The sequence below is a fragment of the Lacerta agilis genome, chromosome 16 (genome assembly GCF_009819535.1).
Source record: "Lacerta agilis isolate rLacAgi1 chromosome 16, rLacAgi1.pri, whole genome shotgun sequence".
NCBI classification, from domain to species: domain Eukaryota; kingdom Metazoa; phylum Chordata; class Lepidosauria; order Squamata; family Lacertidae; genus Lacerta; species Lacerta agilis.
Genome location: NC_046327.1, coordinates 25774539 through 25787103, shown reverse-complemented (window position 1 = coordinate 25787103; position 12565 = coordinate 25774539). Strand labels below are relative to the sequence as shown.

Below are 12565 nucleotides of genomic sequence, written 5' to 3'. Positions count from 1 at the left end.
ACCAGCCCCAAAGAAAACTGAAGCTCTAATAAAGTTTAGAGCATGGTTCGCCAACATGGTTCCCATAGGCGCACACATGCTTGGAGAGGTCTTGCCTGTAGTCTACAGGGTCCTCTTCCCCACTGAAGTTAAACATACTATTTTTGTCAACAAAATAGGTGGCATTGTGTGCTTGGGTGTGCTGTGTGTGTTCTTGTGCCCACAACTGTTTCTCTGGTTTGCAAATGTGCTCACAGCCAAACCCTAATTTGAATAGAGCAAATGAGGATGCCCTAAATGGCAAGGCAACTAGCACAGCAATTAACATTATTCCAAGAACGCTGGGTATGAAGTCTTTAGATTTACTTTTGTTGCAAATGAAATTATTAAAGGTATGGTTTTTGAAAAGAGGTTTCCAACCTTGTTGAAAAGATTCAGCAGGGCCATTCCATTGTCACGGGTGGGACACTTTGACCACGTTTTTTGGTATTCCCACATGTGTAACAATGTAAATATACATAAAAATTAACAACCAAAATTTAAACTATGTTCTTAATAAGATGCTGAACATTTTACTAATTTTTTTATTATTTTTATGGATATTTTTGACAATTTTATTAAATGTTAAAAGTGTTGTCACGGGTGGGACAAAAAAAGGACATGGAGCTTGAGATAAGTTTGATTTATGGAAAAACTCTGTGAGTTGGGAGGTGAATCAATGATAAACTCAGCATATCTATTTAAATCAATGTTTATTGGTTACAACTATGCAATCAGGAATTAAGTTTAAGAAATTTAACGATACAAAATTAAGGAAAAAATGCTGTCACGGGTGGGACAATCATCAGAAAACTTTTAACTTGAACACTTCTGTGAAGACTACATGGGTGGACTTTTGAAAAGAAGGTCCATAAAATAAACTTCTTTTGTCTTTAGCTTTTTAAAAAATGGTTAGACTGCACGTTTGGAATCTTCCTCACCAAAGTCCAGCGCTCATCTAGCATTCTTATCAGGCTCATTTTTCATGGAATGGCCCAGCAGCAAAACTCTCAGGCCCCAATTAAGACTTGGCCAGATATATATGCCTACCATTGACAGAAACACAATGTGGGTAGGCATATCTGCATCTGGATGCAAATCCACTTTATGCCCTCAACTCTACAAAGAAGGAAATCCATGTGCATCTAATTTAGAAAGCTGCAGCAATAATGAACAAATATCACCAGCAATTTACAGTTTTCACCTTATTACTGCAGGAAGTAGTTACACAACAAGTTTTTGGCACAAATAGGATAATGCAACAGCAATCACAAGATAAGGAAGACCCACATCTGTGATTGGAAAACTGGCACAAGCATTTCAGAGAACTGCACAATTCTATGCATATCTACTCAGAAGTAAGCCCCACTATGTTCAATGGGACTTACTGCTAAGTAACCATGTTTAGGATTGCACCCAAGAGTCCCCTGATAAACCTGATTTAAAAAGGATTTAAAACTCATCAGAAGCTTGGCATGATGGATCTCTGCTTCCTGCTTATCCCACAAGCTTTAGAACTACTCAATCCTATTGAAAAGGTCACAAAACATGTGCTGTGAAAATGAAAATATCACTCTTGACATATTAACATTATATTACTAGTTATTTTAAGTGCGAAAAAAGTCAAAATCATTTAAGATTCCGTCACTTCTCTTCATTTCAACAATGACAAATAAATCCTCTCAACAGTAGATTAGCAGTTAAGAAGACCTCATTTGCAACGAATAGCAACAGGCATTAAACTCTGAAGGAATAGCAACACCTGTGACATTAAACTCCATGCCCTTGAGACTTGGATAGCACTATGCCGAACTCCCACTGCCTGTAAACCAGAAACCTATTGTACATTTAACCCACTTTCTGAGAATCACAATAATACTATAGCTCAACACAGTAGGCTAAAAGGGTGTGTGTGTAATCCTTTTGGGCTTGAAGGCCACATTTAGGATTTGACAGCCTTCCAATGGTCACATGCCAACCAGAGTCCAATTCACACGCACATACACACAGCACAGCAGCGAGAGGGCCCACACAGGAACCTGCACTTATATGTATATGCATACAAATACACATGTGCACACAGTAGAGGGACAGGCGCAGGAGCAAACAGACATGCTCAGTCAGTAGCATTTTTACTCTGTAGGGCAGCGCTGCAGTAGAAGAATATCCCTCTACCCCAGCATGTCCGGGGGAAGGGGGCAACAACTGTGTTGCCGTCTACAGTTGCAATAGTGTAGGAGGGTCTCCTCCAGTTCCAGGAAAGGAGAAACAAAGCCTCTCCTTACCTTTTGGAAAGGGTCATTTTTCCTCCTAGTGCAGCACCATTGTTAGAAGGTCTAAGAAAGGGGGTGGGAAATAGTTTCTACCCACTTCCTAAGTCTAAGGCATTCCAACAATGGCACTAAAGGGGTAATTGGTTCAAACTATTGTTACTGCCAAACTACTCCCATTTTTAATGTGACAAGGCAAGTCTGAATTCCTAGAGCACAGGGGGTCCTTGGTTGTTCAACCCGAATGGCTGTGCAGAACCTGGAAAGACAGTGGCTAGAAAAGGAGTTAAAGGAAGAATTCTGAACTAGTTTCCCCCTGTCCATTGACTGGTTTCAAGTCACGCTGCAACTCCAATCCTTGACAACTATATTTTTATAAACTTCCAGTGGTACCACTTTAATTCATGTTAACATACAATCTTCTATTGTTTCAACTGTGTCATGGAATTTTCTGCTAGACTGATCTGAAGCACTACAATAGGACATTAATAAAGAGGAACTTTAGAAATTCTGAATGTTGAATACTTTAATTCTGCTTTCATTCAGGGGGCAAAGCATAAAAAACAGGTGGAAATATACACTTCTCTTTAAATAAGAGTGTAGGTTAATACTCTTCCTTGTCCATTTATGAATGCTAGCTCATGGGAAAAGTCTAGTAGTGGGGTACTTACTCCACAATAAGTTGCTGAAGTTGTGAACACCCCAGTTCAGCCACAATATATCTCACATTTATTAAGCTAAAATAAACGCAAACCTGGCACCCAGACACCCTCCTCTTGCTGCACCCTTTCCTGCTCCTTCTCCATGCACAACCGAAGACTGCCTAAGTAAATCAATTAACCAGTTTCCCAACATGCCTGAAAGTGGGAAACACCAACTTCGAATTATTTCAGTTCCTGGTTTGTTTCAAAGGTGGTACAATAAAAGGCTTTGACAAATCCACTCACCAGGGTAAAGGTAAAGGTAAAGGGATCCCTGACCATTAGGTCCAGTCGCGGATGAGTCTGGGGTTGTGGCGCTCATCTTGCTTTACTGGCCGAGGGAGCTGGTGTACAGCTTGCGGGTCATGTCACCAGCCTGACTAAGCCGCTTCTGGCGAACCAGAGCAGCGCATGGAAATGCCGTTTAACTCCCTGCTGGAGTGGTACCTATTTATCTACTTGCACTTTGATGTGCTTTTGAACTGCTAGGTTGGCAGGAGCAGGGACCATGCAACAGGAGCTCACCCCATTGTGGGGATTTGAACCGCCGACCTTCTGATCGGCAAACCTTAGGCTCTGTGGTTTAACCCACAGCGCCACCCACGTCCCAACTCACCAGGGTAGTTATAGCTAAATGCCCTTCCTGTTTTGGTGAGTGTATGAGGTAAGTGCAAGATAATGCAGGCAATTCATTGTGGGTGTCAGCAGTTGTGCATAAGCCCATTCTGCCCCCGCCCCCTTCTGGGGCCAAAAGCAGTGTGCGTGTTGGTGGTTGTGCGTCAATCAGACATGCGCAAAATGATTACTGCCTGTAACTAGGTTCAGGAAGGCATTTTGGTTTTACTATTGCGCATTTTACCTATGTTAATTAATCAGAACAAGTAGGGATTCCATTTTAAAAACAATGCTGGGGGCTGGGAGATGGAGCTTGATTTTTTCTTTCAGACTGTAATATTTTTGCAGTCAGAGTTTTTACTTGAATGAACTGCAAGGGGATAAATACTAAAAATAAAAAGAGTAAGAGTAAGGAAAAGAAGCAAGCAGAAACTGAATACTACTCCTTTCTTCTTTGATAGGGTTGCTACTTCAGACTAGCCATTTAGATACTGCTTTGTAAAATTACCTTTCTTGCTCAAAACTAAAGATTGCATTTGAACTGGGTGAAGATAAGCCTTGGTTTAAAAAAATAGTTAACTTTTTTACAGATTGAACCTATGCAAAAGCATAGGTTCAGAATCAAGCACCACGGAATTCAGTGGGACATATACTCTGGTAAGTAATGTATAATTGTAGTCTTAGAGTGGAGTAAAAATAGTACAAATAAATTATATTAACAAACTCTGAGAGTACAGAGTTTGTCAAACTTTGGGTTTTCTCGCCTGGTATTAAGAGAAAAGTGGTACCTTCTTGTGACAGCATTATTGTTATCTATTTTTATGCAGTTGAAAGAGGAAAGAAATTGACCCTAAATCATGGTAGGCTAACCTATGGCTCTCCAGATGCTTTTATCAACTACAACTCCCATCATTCCTCACCACTGGCCATGCTGTCTGGGACTGATGGGACTTGGAGCCTAAAGCTTATTTAATTCCGATTTAAAACTAACCAAGCCCACTGTAGCTTTTCGATATCCTATGGACAGAGAATGTGAGTGATCCAGCTTGGGAAAAAATGAGAAGCAGGTGTTAGCCTATGAAAACTCATGCCACAAACAACTTAAATCTGTAAGCTGCCCCAACTCTCTGATAATTCAAAATGCCATGTTGCCCCTACATTTTGTAGTCCTATTAGAAATAGTTACATAAATATTGTTTTGTACAAGTTCAAATAGTATATATATATATTTGTGGCGGAGGAGAGAAGTCTTAAATTTTTGAAAGGGAGAGGAAAAACCTGTCAATAGGCTCAAACAAAAAAACGTTTTCAGAAGTTAGTACATTTGTATATTAGTATATTTGTTGATAGTAGTATATGCTTCATAGCTGGCTAATAAAAACAAAAACTTGGCTACGAAGCCCTGTTTGATAACCCCAATTTCCAAGTTCAGGAGCAGGAATGAACCCAGGAATCATTCAGTTGTGGTGCATGAAGGGAAGAATGAAGGAACAGCATGAGACACAAGTCAATATGTGTCAAGTTCAAATCAATCCAGTGTGTTTTCCTTAAAAAATGCAGCCAAGAAAAGAGCAAAGTGTAAAGTACAACATACAAAATTCTATGGCTATAACCTCAGTGGTTTTCTGAAAAGAGCAAATATCATTTCCCAACATTTTATTCTACACAGAAAACTGTACCACATCACAGGATCCATCTGTCTGTTCTGGCCTTTGGAGACTAGGAATTGACTGTGAGTTCAGCTGATTGTGTGTGTGTGTGTGTGTGTGTGGTGTTAGGTTCATGGTGTTAAGTTATAATGTTGATGAATTTGGTTTTTCTTTTTTGCTGTAAGCTGCAGCAAAGTAAAAGTGAGGTAAAATATTTAAAATAACTGAATATCCTGCCAGTAGTTTTTTTAAACTATGTTTGCTACTACCTTAATGTTATTCTTCGGTAGTAAAATGATTTCATTATATACCTTTGCTTCTTGTTATCCATACTGAATTCACCTAGACTTACTTCTGAATAGACATCATTAGGCTTGCCCCATAAAGCCATAAAATAAGGTTCAAAAATAGTAAGTTTATTACTGAACACCCAATGTAATTCACTTTTATTCTCCCAATGCAGACTCTTTGTACTGTACTTTGTTCTTTTGGTGCTGCCCTTATTTTATCCTGTTCCATACAAAATGGGTACTGAAAAGGCACTCCTTTAATTAATCTTCTTTGTTCCATTTGCTAAGAGCATTGTATAAAATGACACACCAACTCTACTCACAGCTGGGTATGAGTGCATATGGAGGATATTCTAAAGGTTTATATAATGCCAGGGTTTGTGGCACAGGTTCCTGCTGTGAGGTGTACTCTTTTCTCCCAAGTTGTTACATAGCTCTTCAGGTTACCAGACACAATATAGATGTAACAATGTTTTTCAGTCTGTGGCAGTTCCTGCCGTGCCTTCATCTAATAAGGGTAGGCGGTGGATCAGTTACCAGCCCCACCTAAAGCAAGGGTGAGGAACCCAGAGTCCATTTGGCCCAGGGTCCAAAGGAGGCCCCCCAGACCCTCTATCTGGGCCCCCAGAACTTTCCCTAGGCCATACCCCTCAGTGACCTTCTTTGTACCCTCTTAAGTGTTTTTGCCTAGCTGGAATGTGTCCTTGTATTCTGATAGTGCCTTTTGGTTCCCTGGTGGAGGACAGAGAAGGGTATACAAGTGCATGCAGAAAATAGGCCACTTTTGCCTATGGTCTTCTTACCCACCGCTGGCATGTGGTCCCCTGAAGGTTGCCAAGAAGTGAACGCAGCTGAAAGGTTCCCAGCCTCTGATCTAAAGTATTCACTCATTCCACTCCTAACAGCTCCAAAGACTTGCCCCAGAAGTAAAGGCCATTTAACTTCCCACTGCCCCACCTCAAAATGGCAGGAGACCAATACACAACTGGCTTTCATTAGTCTAAAATCCAGGCTTGCTTTTCATGGGGACAACCACTGCTAGCAGGGATGAGGAGGGAAAAAGTAAACAAGAGCCAGTGTGAAGCAGCAGCTAAGAGTGCTGACAGAACAGGGTTCAAATCCCCCGCTTGGTCATGAAGCTCTCACTGGGTCACCCTGGGCCAATCACTGCCTTTCAGCCTAACGTTCTTCACAGGGTTGTTGTGGAGATTAAATGGGTAGTGGGAGGAGAATTATGCATACCACCTTGAGCTCCTTGAAGGAAGGGCAGGATTTAAATACAGTAAGTAAGATGCATTGGCAAATCAGGTCTTTGACAGCTCCTCTTTCTGGACACCTGTGATGTGAACGTAACCTGACAACACACAGTATGATTCTTCACCAAGGCAGCACACCACATTAAGCCAGGGCTGAAACCTATTCCTGTATACCAGGCACACCCAACAGGTAGATCGTGATCTACCGGTAGATCACTGGCCACCTGTGGTAGATCAATGTCTCCCCCAAAGAAGCTCAACAACTAAGAAAAGCTCAACATTTTTGCCCTGCACCCCCCCAAAAAGGGGAAAGGGGCTTTCCTCCCTAAAAAAAAACTCAACAACTTTGAGCTGAACCCCCCAAAAGGGGGTAGATCACTGTCAGTTTCTAACTCTGTGAGTAGATCACTCTCTTGGGAGTTGGCCACCCCTGCTGTATACAACACTCCACCTGTTGTTGTCAGCATCTGTCTGTTTTGAGACACAATGGAGTGCACCTCCAAGGCTGAAGTCAAATCGCTGCATTAGCATTGTCATGTCCTCCCCAGGCAGCAAGCCTAGGCAGTGTGTATGGAGGTCCTGAGCTGTCCAGAAGACAAGACCTCCCTTTCAGCCTAACTGATGTGTTCCAAAGGAAAGCAGAGCAATAGGTTTGGCACCAGCTTGGCTGCAGGAGTTGCTGGAAGAAGGCATACAAAGTGCCACCAAACAGTCTTAGGGTTGCCACTCCGGATTTGTGAAGGGCTTACTCCATAGCCTTTTCTTCTCCCAAAAGATATCCCAGAAGGCAACAGACGTTTAGGATCAGTGTTTTCCTTCTCCTAGATGGGATACCTTCCCATGCTGACAAGCCCCATCTGCCCTCATTTCTCTCTATAATATACTGTATAGTCCAAGCAGAAACCACCTTGACCACTGTTGGTATGGTCTGCGCAATCCACCAGAGTTTGGCTTTGCATGCAGGAGAAGCCCCTAAATCACTGAGAGTTTGAGACCCATGGACTGACTACCTAACCCCACTCCACTAATAATTACTAATAATAATAATAATAATAATAATAATAATAATAATAGCATTGGCATGAGGGCCGGCCACGCCTGCCCCAGCACAGCAAGCCTACCTGTGCCTGTGCGGGTCGCGGCCCTGCCCGTGGATCAGGTACCCTCCCGCGTTCTTGCCCCCCTCGCCGGCGTCCACGTGGGGGATGAGCACGTCCTCCAAGCCCAGGTCGAAGCGCTTGTGCTTCGACGAGTCCGGCAGGAAGAAGAAGGCCCCGAAGCACAGCGTGATGAAGGCACTGAGGATCAGCAGGAGGATGAACTTCTCCGAGAGCCTCAAGGTGGCCCTGTGGTGCGGGAACGACGACGACGACGACGGGCCCAGGTTGCGAGGGGGGATCCGGCGACCCGAGAGCGGCAGCAGCGCCGGGGTCGTCATCGCGGCGGCGGCGGCGAAGTGAGACGAGACGAGGCAGCGGCGGCGGCGGTGGTTAAATCTCGGCCCCAGTCGGCGGAGCAGCTACCAGGCCTCCTCCTCCTCCTCCGCCTTCTTCCTCAGGAGGGCCGGCGTGCCGCTCCGCGCAGGGAAGCCGTCCCGGCAGCGGCTCCCTCCCCAGAGGGAGGCCCCCGCGCCACGGCGGCCTGAGGCGGAGCGGCCGCGCTCATCCCGAGGCGGCTCCTGGTCGGCGTCGGCAGTCGCGGCGGGGTCCTGAACGCGAAGCCTGAGGGAGATTCGGAGGGGCTCAGTCACCACATGCCTGGCCCGCGGCTCCTCAGCGCCGCCTGCCTTCCCCTCAGCACCGGCCAGGCCGCCCGCCCGCCGTCCCCTCCCTTCCCTCAGACGCTCAGCGGGGACAGCGGCGGAGCCCGAGGAGCGTCGGAGGGGCCGGCCCGCCGCCTTTCCCGCCGGCCGGCAGTGTGGCGCCACTCGCTCCTCGGCCTCCTCTTCTCCCTCTCCTTCTCTTCTTCCTTCCGACGAACGTCTCGCAAGGCAGGAACCGATTCCGGAATCCTGAGACAGAGAGAAGCAGGCCCCCCTCGCGCGCATGCGTGGCTCTCCGTGAGCGGAAGAGGACGCCCTCCGCGTTCCTCTCGTTTTCTGTTTCATAGAGCTGTTTAAGGGTAGAGAAGGGCTCTCAGCGGCAACGGAAGTTATTCCGAGTTTCTTTTATTTATTTTTCAATGCGCTCTCGAAGAAACGGCCGCTGCCCATAGAATCTTAAGAATTGGAAGGGACCATCCGAGGCGAGGGTCATCTAGTCCAACCCCCTGCTATGCAGGAATCGGAACTAGATCATCCATAACAGATAGAATTATAGTTACAGGTAGGTAGCAGTGTTGGTCTGCCATAGTCAAAACAAAATAAAAAATTCCTTCCAGTAGCACCTTAGAGACCAACTAAGTTTGTTCTTAGAAACAAGCCTTAGAAAGCCTCGCTAACAACAAGGCCAGTGGAAGTGATGATATTCCAGCTGAACTATTTAAAATTTTAAAAGATGATGCTGTTAAGGTGCTACACTCAATATGCCAGCAAGTTTGGAAAACTCAGCAGTGGCCAGAGGATTGGAGAAGATCAGTCTACATCCCAATCCCAAAGAAGGGCAGTGCCAAAGAATGCTCTAACTACCGCACAATTGCACTCATTTCACACGCTAGCAAGGTTATGCTTAAAATTCTACAAGGCAGGCTTAAGCAGTATGTGGACCGAGAACTCCCAGAAGTGCAAGCTGGATTTCGAAGGGGCAGAGGAACCAGAGACCAAATTGCAAACATGCGATGGATTATGGAGAAAGCTCCAGAAAAGTTCCAGAAAAACATCTACTTCTGCTTCATTGACTACGCAAAAGCTTTTGACTGTGTCGACCACAACAAACTATGGCAAGTTCTTAAAGAAATGGGAGTGCCGGACCACCTAATTTGTCTCCTGAGAAATCTCTATGTGGGACAAGAAGCTACAGTTAGAACTGGATATGGAACAACTGATTGGTTCAAAATTGGGAAAGGAGTACGACAAGGCTGTATATTGTCTCCCTGCTTATTTAACTTATATGCAGAATTCATCATGCGAAAGGCTGGACTGGATGAATCCCAAACTGGAATTAAGATTGCCGGAAAAAATATCAACAACCTCAGATATGCTGATGACACTACCTTGATGGCAGAAAGTGAGGAGGAATTAAAGAACCTTTTAATGAGGGTGAAAGAGGAGAGCGCAAAATATGGTCTGAAGCTCAACATCAAAAAAACTAAGATCATGGCCACTGGTCCCATCACCTCCTGGCAAATAGAAGGGGAAGAAATGGAACCAGTGAGAGATTTCACTTTTTTGGGTTCCACGATCACTGCAGATGGTGACAGCAGTCACGAAATTAGAAGACGCCTGCTTCTTGGGAGAAAAGCAATGACAAACCTAGACAGCATCTTAAAAAACAAAGACATCACCTTGCCGACAAAGGTCCGTATAGTTAAAGCTATGGTTTTCCCAGTAGTAATGTACGGAAGTGAGAGCTGGACCATAAAGAAGGCTGATCGCCGAAGAATTGATGCTTTTGAATTATGGTGCTGGAGGAGACTCTTGAGAGTCCCATGGACTTCAAGAAGATCAAACCTATCCATTCTCAAGGAAATCGGCCCTGAGTGCTCACTAGAAGGACAGATCCTGAAGTTGAGGCTCCAGTACTTTGGCCACCTCATGAGAAGAGAAGACTCCCTGGAAAAGACCCTGATGTTGGGAAAGATGGAGGGCACAAGGAGAAGGGGACGACAGAGGATGAGATGGTTGGACAGTGTTCTTGAAGCTACTAACATGAGTTTGGCCAATAACTGCGAGAGGCAGTGAAGGATAGGCGTGCCTGGCGTGCTCTGGTCCATGGGGTCAGTGCAGGAAATAATTCAAGTATTGATAGTTTCTTTAAAAAAAAGATTTTTCAGTGACCACATTAACAAAGAATATCACCATAGTGCAGGCTGGGAGGGATAAATTCCTGAAAGAGTGGTTTCTTGACTCTTAACTGCATGTTTAGCAATTTACTCTAAACATATTCTCAAGTCTATAGTTTCCAGACCCCTGTACTTCCTGCTGTCTACACCATAGATTTGTAATTACAGACTGAGAAGTAGGGGTGATTTCCGGTTTCAATACAGTGATTCTTTTTTCCGATTGCAGGGGAGTGAAAGCCATCCATGGAAATCAAGAAAGTCAGGATTTTAGTGAAGGTGTGACTTGATAGCAACCTATCTTTCCAGCAATTCAATGTACTGTACAATGTACTGTACAGTGGTACCTTGGGTTACATACGCTGCAGGTTACATACGCTTCAGGTTACAGAATCCGCTAACCCAGAAATAACGCTTCAGGTTAAGAGCTTTGCTTCAGGATAAGAACAGAAATCGTGCTCTGGCAGCGCAGCAGCAGTGGGAGGCCCCATTAGCTAAAGTGATACTTCAGGTTAAGAACAGTTTCAGGTTAAGAATGGACCTCCAGAACGAATTAAATACGTAACCAGGGGTACCACTGTACCAGGAAAAACGGATGTTCTTCCTCTTTCGTCTGAGGTTTTTTGTTTTTGCATTTTACGGTGCAACATGGTTGCATGTATGGCTCTGCTTTCCTTTGGACATCAGCGAGGCTGGGGGGGGGGGGTTGTCTGAGCAGCCCAGGACCTCCATACACCCTGCCCAGGCTTGTGCCCAAGTCAAGTCACTTCTGTGCTGCTAACACAGTGACTTTACTTCAACCCCGAAGGCACACTCCATGGTCTCTGTCTGTTTCAAGATGGATGAGGGAGGTTTCTGAAGATTGGGAAAGGGAAGTATTTTCCCCTCCCCCCCATTCTTTTTAATATAATGACACACAACCCCCTCTGCCTCTGGCCCCCTCTTCTAGGTTATTATGTGCTACTAAGGCTTCATGCTGACTAGTCACCTCCTCCTCTTTTTGCCCTCCCCACAAGCACAACCCTCAGTATTTCATGGCTTTGGGAAGCCAAAAAGCATGCTCAATCCTTGTTAGTTTCTTTTAATGTCAAACTTAATGTACTGTACTTATACTCCCTGGGGCATAAGAAACAACTCCCTCATTTTGGGGTAGGCAAGTTTTGTTGTGAAATCAGTAACGACCATCCAAATTTGATTTCAGACCTACAATTAAGTTGTCCAGTGTATTCCAAACTCCTAAGAAGATTACTCCAGTTCAGATCTCCAAGCATCCCAGAAAAAAGCCATGTAGTAGCATTGTTTGTTGGCAAGGGGAATGTTTCAGAAACAAGGAAGGAAATTATATATACATTATATATATTTCTTTTCCTGTCCTAAAAATTTCCTCCACTGAACTATATAGTGCTAGGGCTCAAGTTGATGGCTAGCTTCAGCCACAAATCAGAGCACTTTATTTCTATATAGAAGCCAGGGGGTTGGGCATTCTGGAGTAGAAAGGGAGAAAATCCTCCTGAGAAACCTCTCCATATAGTCTAGAAACAGGAAATTTGTAACCTCACAATTTGCATCTACCCACTCCTAATGCCATCAGGAACCCAGTTGTCATTGTACTTCAAAGCTCAAAACATAAGACAATGGTGTTTCCAGGTCAACAAACACAGTTCATTAAAAACTCACTGTAATAATGAGTTTGTATCCGCTTCACTATTAGATTTCTTCTACATTAAGAATGCATTTGTGAGCACTAGAATATGATTGGAACTGCTGCTGCTGCTGTTTTAACTAATATTCTTCCAAACCATTATTACAGAGTGAGAAAGTTTACAGCAC

General features: G+C 44.3%; 1 protein-coding gene across 2 annotated transcripts in view; it reads right to left on the bottom strand.

The window, feature by feature from the left end:
• MAN1A2 (mannosidase alpha class 1A member 2) overlaps positions 1-8256 on the bottom strand; it is a 44541-nt gene extending 36285 nt beyond the window's left edge. The window contains exon 1 of one of the 2 annotated variants that reach the window (XM_033173866.1): positions 7921-8256. In XM_033173866.1, the coding sequence (XP_033029757.1) occupies positions 7921-8237 (317 nt within the window). In that variant the 5' untranslated portion in view covers positions 8238-8256. The remainder of the gene's footprint in view (positions 1-7920) is intronic. The other variant, XM_033173865.1, reaches the window with a different exon arrangement.
• Between the last annotated feature and the right edge of the window lie 4309 nt (positions 8257-12565).